The sequence below is a fragment of the Hippopotamus amphibius genome, chromosome X, assembly GCF_030028045.1.
Source record: "Hippopotamus amphibius kiboko isolate mHipAmp2 chromosome X, mHipAmp2.hap2, whole genome shotgun sequence".
In the NCBI taxonomy this organism is placed as follows: Eukaryota; Metazoa; Chordata; class Mammalia; order Artiodactyla; family Hippopotamidae; genus Hippopotamus; species Hippopotamus amphibius.
Window position 1 is genome coordinate 44,037,030 of NC_080203.1, and position 13,756 is coordinate 44,050,785.

The window sequence follows — 13,756 nt, forward strand, 5'->3', positions numbered from 1 at the left end:
TCATATTCGTGCTTGGCCAGTTACAAAGTATGTGACCTTGGGACATAACTTCACATCTGTAAGTTTTAGTTTCTTCTTCTACAAAATGGGGACAATGATAGTATCTACTCTCATATGGTTGTTGTGAAGAATAAATGACACAATGAATGAAATACACTAAGCAAAATGTATGCTACACAGTGAGCTGTCAATATATATTAGCTCTCTGGGGGCTCCCATTATGATTACTTAATTAGTGGCTTAGAGATCACTTTTCCTGTTGCATTATTATCACTCAGTCAGAATCTCTACTTATTTTATTCCCTCAACTCTCCACCATATCTCTAAATTCCACTGTTTTTCCTAAACCCACTCTCACCCCAGTATCTCAGGATTCACAGTAGAAGCATAAAATAATGAAGAGCCAGGGCCAGGAAAAGCCTGCTTTCAAATCTGATGGGAAATTGCTTCCTCTGTGTGTAAACAGATGCCATCCTCCATACCAAGGGAAGGTTACCCTCACAAGCTATATAGTCCAAATGACACCTGCAAATAAACACTACAGTTGGTTTTAACATTGCAAAGTCAAATTAAAAGCACTTACTGAAGCCATGCATTTGAACATCTTCACCAAAGACTGATTCCAGCTTCCAGTTTGCAACTTAATCAAGCTTTGCATGACCAGATAGATTTGCTGCTATTGCTTATAGTAATCCAGCAGCAAATCTTTGCAATCTATCCATAAAATAAACCTCTATTTCTAGCTATGATATTCAGACATGAATGGGTTAAGAAATCTCTTATCCCTAATAAGTGAAGAGTCTCAAATCAGGAACTCTAGAGCTGCCTAAGATAATCAGGAGTAGGGATATTATTTGCATATTCACCAGAGAACAGGTTAGTGATTTTTTTCCTAAATTGTCAAGATGCATTTCTGAAAAGCTGCATAAAATCATGTATTTGTGAATGATTTGTCAGGTGAAGGGTGAATTATCTTCTAAATATAGTTAATTAGCACTGGCTTCCTGCTTGGGTTCATTTTTGAAAGCCCCTATAATTTATGTCTGTCTTTGACCTTCTCAAGGCAGACATTCTCCTCTATTTTAATAGGAGACCCTATTCCATTATCTTACCCATGCTCTCCCACTCCTCTTCTCCACCTTCTTGTGTTATCACTTGTTCTACATTCTCATATAATCAACCTTCCATTCTCTCCTTATCACTTTGACTAGCCCTCTGCACAAAATCTAATGTAAGAATAAAGGAAAAAAATATATTTAAAATAGCAAATGGCCACCTGAAATATGTTGTGGGAAATAAAACTTAGTTGTTGGCACCTTTGGCAAATGACCTAAATACACTATTGTACATGTCTACATTTTGTTAAACCACTCCTTATTTATATGCAGCCTCTAAAAGAATAAAAAAGAAATGTCTACAGTAACATCACACAAGTCTGCTATGATTTAAATATTAAAAGTATTCCAGAAAAGTTGCATTTAAGTCAAATGCTACTTAAATGCAGTAGGATAGCTGGCTATTTAAAGAAATCTTATGACAAATTCTTTTACATTGAAAAAATAATTTCATAAAGCCAATGATTACCTTCTAATTAATCAGTTTTGAATTACTGGATCTTTTTATAACTGATCTATTTAAAGCAAGTAACACCTATACACTTTAAGAGAACACTTGTTTCACCAAAGAAACATTTCTCAGACTTATAAATTTAAAAGAACAGTCAGAAAATAATCTTTTAAAATTTTAATATTGTTTTAAAACTTGCATACTTGCAATACACAATCTTAAAATTCTCTATCATCATGATTTTGTAACTAAACAATCCTATGAATTTGTATTAAAATTTCCTAGCCCACTCCTGCATATTGCTAAACTCAAAACAAGTATGAGTGGGTTACTCTTTAAATAATCTCAGCCTTATATTTTGAAATATGAGAGGACAATCTGTTAATTGCTCTTTAATCAAGGAAACAAAGAATAACGTAGCCAATATTGCAAATGAAAATAAATCTTCACAGAGCAACCTCTTGAACGTCCATACCAAGAAGCCATTTTGTCTCTACACCAAGAATAACATTTGAACTGTGTGAATAAATACATAAACTTGATATCTTCTTATATGAATAATGACTCAAGGATGTTTGAATTATTTTTTCTAGTATGTAATACACACAGTATATTTTTATTTAAATAGCAAATGAATAAATTACTGTTTCAGTGGCTGAGGTTTTATCCTCACCTTCCCTTGACAGATTTCCCTTAGTGACCAAAACTCTGTATTTTCATGACAGCTCTTAGGAGCTAAGGTGAAACAGTTTGGGACTTAATGAAAATTAGTTTTGCTGTGTGTGTGTGTGTGTGTGTGTGTGTGTGTGTGTGTGTGTGTGTGAACTAACGTGCTCACAAGGGAATCAAACCTGTGACTGAATTTGGCACCATTCTCTCAGCTAGTATTTCTCAAAGCATGATCCTTGAAAAGCATGCAAGATATTCCCCAGGACAAAAAGATAAATTCCCAGTCTTACTGATGTGCTACATTAGAATCTGGAGGCGAGATATGGGAGTCTATATTTAAGGAGCCTCATTTTTACCATACCTGGGTTTTTCCATGTGATTCTGATGTACATTAAAATCTGAGAAACTCTGAGAGGTAGAGTCCAGGTGAAATTTTAAATCCCTAGTTCATCTCCTCTTAAAGTTTAGGCCTTATAAGACACCCAAAATAAGTATCATCAGCTCAACTTTTCCAGAATCTAAAAATAAACTAAAGAAACAAATGTGTTGTCACCATAACCCAAAAGATGGAAGCATAAAAGAGGTTTGGTATTTATTTTATTCTGGTCCAGCTTAAAATATAAGCCAAACACTATAATGTTACAAACTTTAATAAATGATTCTCAAATGGAAGTGTTCTAAAAGCATCAGATAAGGATTGTGTGATTGTGGTCAAAGTGATGATGCCGCAAGGATTTCTGCATGGTCAGGTCACTCATTAATGATGTATAACTGTCTATGATTGACTCTTCTACTTGAATGAGACAGGAAGTCTAGTTCATACTAAGGAAATCAGAAATTAAACAGAAGCAGATCTCTCATGGGGAAGCAACATGCAATTCTAATCAAAATAATTGAAACCTTCACAGAAGACTAAGAAGTAGAACTGTTATGTATCAGAATAGAGAATGAACTAAAGTATATGTATTATTTTTTAATTAATTTTAAAGTATATATATTAATTTTTATTTTTTACTCCTTTTGTTAACATTTAGAATTTAGAAATAGATTAAAAAAGAAACTAGTTGACTCTCAGAGATCAAAAACTTAAATATATGTTATAGAAATGAACTTACTAAGCAAGTTGTCATTATTAGTAGACTGCTTTTAACACTATCCCAAAAAGGCCAGCTAGACATAAATAAAAACAATATAGAAGAAAACCTGTATTCCTAACATTAATGAGAGTATGTTGTAACTAACCAATTATTTGATATCAACATTAGATGGTTAAACGGGTAATGGCCAAGTTAATTAATGCAATCAATATTACACTTGTCTGGATAATGTCAAATTTTACCATGGCTCAGATTTTATCCACCATACAAAATGTGTGTATACTTATACACATACACATACATCTAAAACATATATAAGAAGAATAAAATTATTCAAGATTTGCTCAGGAAAAATAGTAGGTGGACTTTTTGTCACACAGTTTCTTAGGTTCCATCACACCTATTGTCAAGGATAACTTTTATGGCATTAGGGTCTGTCCTATTTTTGCTGAAAATTACTTTCTAACATTCTCCACCAGGTAAGAATATTCTGAGTCTTTCCCTTACATGATGAGTAGAATTACTAATTTACACTTCACCTGTACTTATGTAAAACACATATGTATATGCTATTCATTTGGAGTTGCTCCATTTAAGTATCACTAGAACTTCACAATAACATCACTCATTTATGAGCAATTCTATATAAATTATATTTTGGATGCAGTCCAAGAAGATTTCATTCCAAAAGCCCAATAGAACCTCATTCTGAGGCAGCCTTCACCTACAAGGAGATTCCACATATGGGTTAAGTCAACATTCTAAAGTGGTTCCAGCATATCTTTTCTGAGATGCTTAGTAACAATCAATGATACCTTGAAGAGTTAAGAACCTTTCATAAAAGCGGAGAACAGATATGCAGGAACTGGTACCATGTTCCCTAAATTAACTGTCCATATTCCACATATAGCTTATCAGTACAACTTATTAATAGTGGGCTTCAAAACTATTTTATTTTTAGCTAATTCTAAGTTCACAGCAAGTTTACTCTTTGTTTGGAAACCTTTTCTTCCTGTACCAAATTATACTTAAAATCTCATTTGCCATGATTTGGTAAAACAAATGCTTACCTGTAACTTTCAATTCAGTTGTTCTTCTTACAAGTTTTCCTTCATACTTAAGCTCACACGTATAATTTCCCCCATCTTCTTCTTGAACTTCCTGGATTAGAAGAGCATTTCCTTTCTGTATTATGATGCTTCGCCACATTTTTGGCTTGCATTCCTGCAGAGAAAATATTTTCAAGTAAGCAAAAGATAAAAATGCACATCACTAAATCCTAGTACTGGCTTTTTTGTACGCTTCTCTTTTAGTTTTCAAAATATGTAGCTAAAGAGTTACATCAGTGACCAGAAAACATCACAAATGCATCTTGTATCCAATTGAAAGATCACAACTATCATCCTAAGAACCACTTTAAAGGCCTGATCCCAAGAGCAGAAAGTCCTTAGAGACATTCTGCAAAAACTGAAAAAACATACATAATTCCCAAATGCAAAAGAGTTAGAGCAGTCACTAAATGGCATTTTAATGCTGTGGTTCTTTCTATGTGACAGGGATATGTCCTAAGAGTTTTAAGAGGATAGTGTTCACTTAGTAACATAATATACAACAAGGGAGTCTTAGGCATTATTAAGATATTCTAATTGGCTTTTACACTGGCAATATTTTCTTATAGTAAAATCTAGCAATAATATTCAAGAGTCTCTTTCTCCATAGTCAAGAGATCTATTGTGGGGAGGTTGTTGGGGCGGGGGTGGGTGGGAAGGGGAAGTGAAGAAAAGTAGGCTTGAGGTATTCTCCAGAAACATAGCTAGGTAAAAAGAAGACACACTTTGTTGTAGTAAGGTAATGGGGAAACTGTCCACTTATTTTCTGAGTTCAGTGATCTGTGACCAGAGAATAAGTTTTGGATTTTGAGGTCAATTTTTTCACTCTCCTGATAAGAATGTGTTGCTAATGGAATTGGACTTTACTAGAAAGGAATGATTAACACTCTTCCATACACTGACAGAGATACAATAATAGCAGAATATGTAAGAATATTCAGCCAAGTAGCTTTGTCTTTCGGGAATTTTCTCAGACTACTTTTTATATATTGCTCCAGTTTGTCTACCACTCATCTCACATGTTCAACAAAAGTGGTGGCCAAAGGCTGTACAAACATCAGTGAAGGTGTAGGGGATAGCTGTGAGGGGGTGATGAAGTATTTTATCATTTAAATTCTGTCAGTTAAGGCAATTACAAAATTGATCGTGAGGGAGATGACCTGAATAATAGTTGAGGGCATTTTCCACTTTCCTCACAGTGTACACAACATCACTTCTACCTCTCCTTCTTCCCACCCTTACTCCCACCCTCTGCATACACATACTAAATATTCATGTAAAAGTAAAATTGGTGCTGCCTCTCAATCCCCAGCTCTGCATGCTTCAGTGTGTGTATATGTGTGTGTAAGTGCGTGTGCCCACAAGCACACGTGTGTGCACGTTTGTAAAATGATTTGGAAGAGTAAGTACCCATTTATTAGGTATTTACTGTCACAATTTTTTTTCTGTTATAATAGCAGAGGTTTTGACAACAAAACACAAAAGCTGACACAAGTTCTAAGGTATAACATTTAAGAGATATGCTTGCTTTATGTCCAATACAACTACCCACGCACATTGTCAGAGAGTAAATAAAAGTAATACTATCTAGGACATCTAGATATAAGGCTGCTTCACTCCCTAGGGTCTTGCCAAAGAACAGTTAAGGGTTTGTCTGAAATTATATTACGTACCATGTCTGGCGAGGTTTATCACCTATATGAGATTTGCTTCTGAGCTAAACCTTGGGATATAAGGTTTCTGGGAAAATGAAGAAGAAAGACTGAACAGAAAGAAAAAAAAATAGCCCAGCTGCCACTATCGTCATATAATAATAATCCACAATTATTTTCGCATTGTTTCCAACTCTGATAGCCTCAGATTTCTAAAGAATCATTCTGAAGGTCATTAAACAAAAACATGGTCCCTCTGGGCATTTTGAGCGGAAAGGAAAATGAAAACTGAGCTGCTTCACTTTCACATAGCAGTGTTGGGGGCAGGCAAATGAGCCCACACATTCATTTCATTCAAAGACAAATGGCATCATTTTCTAATACCATTTTTTGGGGGGGAAAGTCCACATGCAATTAGCTCTGACCATTTTCATTTTCTCTGCACACTGCTTTGTTTTTTTTCCCAGGAAGTAAAATCTAAAAAGTGTATAGGAATTACAAAATAACTCCTGATGAAGAACAGCCTGGAATCTTCACATGTTCTTTGGGATAGACAGAGATAGTCTCAAGTGCTTTTCAAGTTGTCATCTAGTCTTATAAAGGATTCATTGTACCCAATAGAGTTGTTTTTTAACTGTGGCATAGGCAAATGTAATCTTCAGGTCACCTCCATCCTTCTGGGACAATGTAGTATAGATGAAAAGGCAAACTGGCTTTAGAGCAAGACAGCTCTCAGTCAAAATCTGGGGTTCACCCAAGTTCTGTGATCTTGGGAAAACTTGCTTAACTTCTTTAGGTCTCAGTTTTTTACTCTGCATGTGGGGATACTATACACTACCATATGAGCAGCCAGAATCCAGAGGCTTGCAGAGTTTATTTATTACACTCTTGTTGGGAGGCACTATATTTAGTGGCCATCCAATACAGAGAATTCTTTCCATCCCTAAACTTTGGCAAGCCTGGATTATATCTCCTCCAAACCTCTGGCTCTGCTTGGTGAAAACTGGTGCTAATGGACAAATCAGATAAAAACAAATCTTCACTAAGTGATTAATCATCCCCCAGCAACATAATACCTTAACCCACTGAAAATGTATAGCTCCTAAGAGGCCACTCCGACACTAATCCTAGCAGGTGGGTAGAGAAACTATACTGTGTTCAAAAGAGCCTTGTAGATGATATCCTGCTCCCACCACCCATCCGTCACAAAGTTACTTCATTGGCTATCCTACCCACCTCTGGGTGCCTCTATCAAACCTCAGAAGTCTTCCAGGTTTTTTATTCCATTATTTGCATAATTTCTGCCTTAAGTTGCTGGCTGCTAGGCTTACTACTGTCACTGCTTCTCTCCTGCTCCCAATCTTCCCATTGTCTCTTTCCCATTGGACAGACAACACTACCACACTTTGCTCCCCTCAGACCTGTTTACTTTAATTCTGACAGCCTTTTGGGCAACAAAGTTTGAAGCACATAGGTCAAGTCTCAAGATGGTTGTTTATCTGAGGCAAGAACAAACCACCAGAACCTCGAATGTGAACAGGCCCCTAATATTGTCCTCAGTGTGTAATTCCTCTATTATTTAAAGCCTCTGAGACCATTAAATCGAACTTAATCAACTGGAAGCTTTCGCTGAGGACCAGTTTTACTGGAGGTACCTAAGATTAACAAATAGCTTCAGTTCGTGGCCCAGCTGTCCCCTCACAGAACAGTTTGCTGTAGGACATCCTTGCTCTGTCAAAATAAAAACAACCTTTATAGTCCAGCTTCCTTCCCTTCTTCCCAGCCTTCCTGAGTGGCAGATGTTACTTGCCAGCAGTTGCTAGGTGGGGGGCGTAGGATGTTCAACAGAAAATCTGTTGACTAAGCCCCTTGAAGCTGCCAGCCATATTTGGATCTTGGAGTTCGACTTTCCACCCTGAAATATTCAGCACTACATTCAGTCTACTTCTGAGATAGCATCATCACACCCACAGGTGTATTTCAATCAGTTTGATTTGTTAGTCATGGTTACTTCAGTGCTATTCAGAGCACATGACTCATTTCTCATGGCAAGAACACCAGGAAGATTCATTTAAATATTTATTGTGATTCTGAAGTTCAGACACAAAGCAGGTGTGCAACCATAAGGCAATCACATAACCTCTGGTCCTCTTCAAATACCTAACACCCATTCTGTCAGACCCAACTTCTCTCCTTTCTCCTAGAGATTGGACTATTCTACAGAGATCTAGGCTTCTGCCTAACAATTTGTAGGAAACTTGAACTTTCTTCACTTTAAAGATGGAAGAGATAGAAGCACAATTATGAATTGGGTATTAATCTTGCACTTCCACTTCAAATGCCTAGGATAACCCACTACAGGAAGTCCTTCCCCTCCCTAGCTCTATTTCTCTTTTTATCTTCACGGTCCTAATGTTGCATTTGGTACCCCCACAGCAGTTGAGTATAAATCCCATATTCAAATACTTGGGATGAAATCCCAAGTTATATGTTCTTGAGCATGCTACTTAACCAATCTAAGCCTTAAGTGCTTCACCTATTTTTAAAAAGTTGGTGATAATAATAATATATATATATAATTTAATATATTATATTATTATATATAATATATATAATAATATAATATACCCAAATAGGGGTAACTATTAGGATTGAATGAGGTAATGCATGTAAATTCTCCATAATGTAGAGCACCACGTGCTAAAACCACTCAATAAATATTAACTGTTATTCTATTATTGTTATTACCCTCAGTATCCAGCTTTCAGATTACATACACATCTATCTTGATTGTTAATAACTATTATGAGTTAATGTGACTCATATTTCTATAGGATTCTGGAGACAATCCAGAAGACAATCCAAAGTTATCATTCCAATGAAGGGGTTGATTTACTGTTTCTTATCTGACATACAAAGGACTTGGAAGTTGTTACTACCATCTTAACAAGAAAAAAGCTGAACAAACTGAAACTCAATAACTTCTTTTATTTTCATCAGGTAATTGAGGTCACAGTAAAAACTACTGTCCTAGAAACTGAAGAGACAGGTAGATACAGAGAAGCACAGTTTACTGGGAGCAGAAGCAACCTCAGGAGCCAGCAACTGGTAGGAACACTTAAAGGATAATTGACTAATATCTGGAGACTAAATGTGAACTAGCTTGAGAAATAAAAATCCCCGGGGGCCCAATCTTGGAAGGTGGCCCACACTTTTGTAAGTTTTACGTCCACAAGCCTCGCCAGGTTCTCATGGTGAAGATCAGAGAAAAATCCTGCTTCTGACTGAGGATGGGGAAAGTAAACCATTTTGAAATATACCCAAAGAGCCTGCCCATAAAGGACCTGGAGTACAGGAAATATACAGCCCCAGCCTCCTCTAGCCTTTGAAGTGGGGGAAGAAATAGCCAGCTCCAGTCCTCTCTATCTTTCCTGTCTTACAGGAAAAAAGCGTTTATAGGGAAGGTAATAGGGAAGCTGAGAAGCACACATGATGGTCACAGGCCAGGGACTAGGTTCACTAAAGACTGAATCTAATCACAGGATTATAGAATGCTTTCTCTTACTCCACACCTTACTGACACATCAATAGGGCTCTTGTATAATAACAGGATATTACAGTTGAAAGAAATGCACAAGACAGACCTTATTTAAAAAAAAATGTCTCTAGAAAAACTGAAAGATAACAGGGAAGTGAAAAACAAGGACACCAGAGAGAATTTTAGCCTCTAACACCTATAGCAATTAGTAACAACAGCCTAATTCTTAGCCAGATAAGCATAAAAAACCTCACACTAAAGGCCTATTTACTTCAGTTCCTTTTACCCAGTAAACCATGTGTGGATTTTTAACAAAAATTTGCAAGGCGTACTAAAATACAGAAAAAAAAAAAACACTTTGAAGAGAAAGAGGAAGCATTCAAACCAGATTCAAATATGGCAGAAATTTTGGAATTACCAGCCTGGGAATTTAAATAAGTATTATTAATATGTTAATGATACTAACAGAAATAGTGGACAATATGTAAGAACAGAAGAGAGATGGAAACTCTTAGAATCAAAAGGGAAATGCTAGAGATCAAAACACTGTAACAGCAATAAAGACTGTCTTTGATAAGCTCATTGATAGACTGGACGTGGCTGAGGAAAGAATTAGTGAGTTTGAAGGTATGTCAATATGTTTTTAGTCTGGGAGCAAACTGAAAAACAAAGGGAAAAAAGAATGAAAAAAAACTGAACAGAACATCCAAGAACTGTGAGAGGAGTACAAAAGATATAACATAAATGTAATGGGGTTACCAGAAGGAGAAGAAAGGAAGAAAGTAACAGAAGAAATATTTGAAGTTATTCTAATGCCGGATCATCCAAGATTACAGCAGACTGGGTATTAACAGAGAGGTTTGGTGTACAGGTAGGCTACTATAAGCAAATGAGCTGAGTTTTCAACAATATATAAAAGTTAGGCAGGCAAACAGGACATGCAGGACAGAGGGAATAATGTGTGTAGAAGCACTCAGATGTGAAAAACATGTAGTGGCCAAAAAATTATGAGCAGTTTTGCTCTCTTGAGAGTGGCACTGAGTAGGCTGAGGTCAGATACTAAAAGCCTTAAATTCCATTCAATGGTATTTGCACACTGTCAGATTTCAAATCTCAGCTCCATCACTGTATAACCTATCTCATAAGGCTGTTCTAAAAATTGAATTAGCTAATAAATGAACATGTGTGGCACAGTGTCAGGTCCTGTAAATACTCAACAAAAAGGAACTACTAACTAAAAGTTTTTATAGAATCATTTGAGTGTTTTAAATAGTGGCATACTATGATCAGATGTGCATTTCTAAAAGATCATTCTAATGGATATATAGAAGGTAGTCAGATGATAAAAAGATACCTTGCTTAAAAGGCTTTAATTTACTTTGATCTCTTTTTATCCCTTGAATGTCATTAATGTTATTAAGGATATACAGGAAGACCTTTTAAAGCCTGGATTCTTTTTTTTTTTAAGCCCTTTATTGGAATATAATTGTTTTACACTGTTGTACCAGTTTTTGCTGTACAACAAAGTGAATCAGCTGCATCTACACATATATCCCTATATCCCCTCCCACCCGTAACTCCTTCCTGCCTTCCATATCCCAGCCCTCTAAGTCATCACCCATCATCGAGTTGAACTCTCTCTGTTATGCAGCAGCTTCCCACTATCTATCTATTTTACATTTGGTAGTGTATATTTGTCAATGCTACTCTCTCACTTTGTCCCAGCTTCCCCTTTGCTACCCTCCTGCCATGTCCTCAATTCCGTTCTCTACATCCGCATCTTTATTCTTGCCCTCTCACTGGGTTCATCAGTACCATTTTTTTAGATTCCATAAATATGTGTTAGCATATGGCATTTGTTTTTCTCTTTCTGGCTTACTTGGCTCTGTATGACAGATTCTAGGTCCATCCACCTCACTACAAATAACTCAATTTCATTCCTTTTTATGGCTGAGTAATATTCCATTGTATATATGTGCCACATCTTCTTTAAAAGCCTAGATTCTTATAATAATTTAGGAACGATCAACAGCAAACTTTTGTTAAATTTAAGAAAAATGAAAACATCAAAAATTTATATAAGTTGACAAAAACATATCATTTTGATAAATCCGGAAATTGTACAGTCAAAACTCAACCTTATAAGACCTTTATTCCTAATCACCAAAACCCAGCAGCAAATGGTCATCAACGGATGAATAACTAAACAGTGGTATATCTCTACAGTGGAATATTGGACTATTACTCAGCAATAAAAGGAATGAACTACTGATATATACCACAATATAGACAAATGCATTATGCTAAGTGAACGAAGACAGGCACAAGAGGCTACATATCATATTATTCCATTTATATGACATTCTGGAAAATACAAAACCATAGGAATAGAAAACAGATATCTTTTTGGCAAGGACTGGGACTGTGAAGAAGGGATTGAATACAAAAGGACGTGGAGAAAATTGGAATGATGAAAATGTTTTATATCTTGTTTGTGGTGTGTATATTTGCCAAAACACATCAAACTGTACAAGTAAAAAGGATGCATTTTGTGTTTGTAGATTATGCAGAATAACATGGCTTAAAAAACCCTCAATCCTAAATTCTCAGTTAGAGTTTGAGATGTCCTAGGTAAGTTTGTTTCTAGCTTCCTATGTAACTTTTTCCTTTCTATAGTAGCAGCAAATATCAAGGACTTTAGTCATTATATTTTTATAACATTTCTGGGATATATGGCAGACATTGTTACATCTATTTTATGTGTGGGGAAATAGAGGTCTAGTGGCATCCAATTACTCATCCACATTAATGGTGTAATGGTGAGCAGAATCCAGGTCCCCAGACTCAAAGACCAGTGCTTCTTACATATATCAAATATCGATGCCTCAAACAGCAATCCATCTTCTTTATAACTTGCAAATAGTAAATAAAAATTTTCCCATTTCTAATGTCATACCTAAAAATAAAAACAATAAATGGGTTTTAAATCTTGTGTCACTGACTGTGATTTTAGGGTACACAAAACTGAAGCCTTCATGGGAATCCTAGTTCATTTCTTCTACATAAAAGTATCTTTGAAAATTTTAGTTAAATAGATTAAGATTTTCAGGATGGAGTGTAATTTTGTGGTTATAAAATAAGGCACATATTAATATCATTACATTTTCAAAAGGGATTCAAAATCCCTAAGCATTTTGCCAAACCATTTTTTAGCCAAAATGTGTTAGTCATTTTGGTTGTGGTATTATAAAGTCTCCAATGACCTTCTTTTTCCCTCTTTAAAAAAATTGTCAGGACTTTCTGGGGGACGAGATAGCAGAGTAGAAAGACGTGAGCTTACCTCCTCTCACGAAAACACCAAAATCACAACTTACTGCTGAACAACCATTGACAAAAAGACTGGAACCTACCAAAAAAAGATATTCTACATCCAAAGACAAATAAGAAGCCACAACAAGATGGTAGGAGGGGCACTTTCATGATATAATCAAATGTCATAACCACTGAGTAGGTGACCCACAAACTGGAAAATAATTATATTGCAGAGGTTTGCCCACAGGAGTAAGAGTTCTGAGCCCCATGTCAGACTGGGGGTCTGGCATCAGGAGGGGGAGCCCCCAGAGCATTTGGCTTTGAAAACCAGTGGTCTTGTGTGTAGGAGCTCCACAGGACTGGGACTGAGGGAAACAGAGACTCCACTCCTGCAGTGTGCACACAAGGTTTCATGTGCACTGGGACCCAGGACAAAGCAGTGACTCCATAGGAGCCTGGGTCAGACCTACCTATGGGTCTTGGAGGGTCTCCTGGGGAGGCAAGGTGGGCTATGGCCCTCTAAAGGGGCAAGGACACTGGTGGCAGAGACCCCAGGCAATATTCTTCAGTGTGAGCTCTCTTTCAAGTCTTTGGCACTGAGACCTGGTGATTCCAACAGCCTGTAGGCTCCAGTGCTGGGACTTCTCAGGCCAAACAACCAACAGGGTGGGAACATAGCCCCATCCATCAACAGACAGGCTGCCTAAAGTTGTCCAGAGCCCACAATCACCTCTAGACACGCCCCTTGACACAGCGCTGCCCATCAGAGGGACAAGACCCAGCTCCACCCACCAGTGGGCAGGCATCAGCCCC

General features: G+C 36.8%; 1 protein-coding gene across 1 annotated transcript in view; it reads right to left on the reverse strand.

The window, feature by feature from the left end:
- The window catches only part of IL1RAPL2 (interleukin 1 receptor accessory protein like 2), a 503,579-nt gene that overhangs the window by 438,430 nt on the left and 51,393 nt on the right, over window positions 1–13,756 (reverse strand). The window contains exon 3 of the mRNA XM_057717591.1: window positions 4,403–4,556. Within this exon, the coding sequence (XP_057573574.1) occupies window positions 4,403–4,556 (154 nt within the window). The remainder of the gene's footprint in view (window positions 1–4,402; window positions 4,557–13,756) is intronic.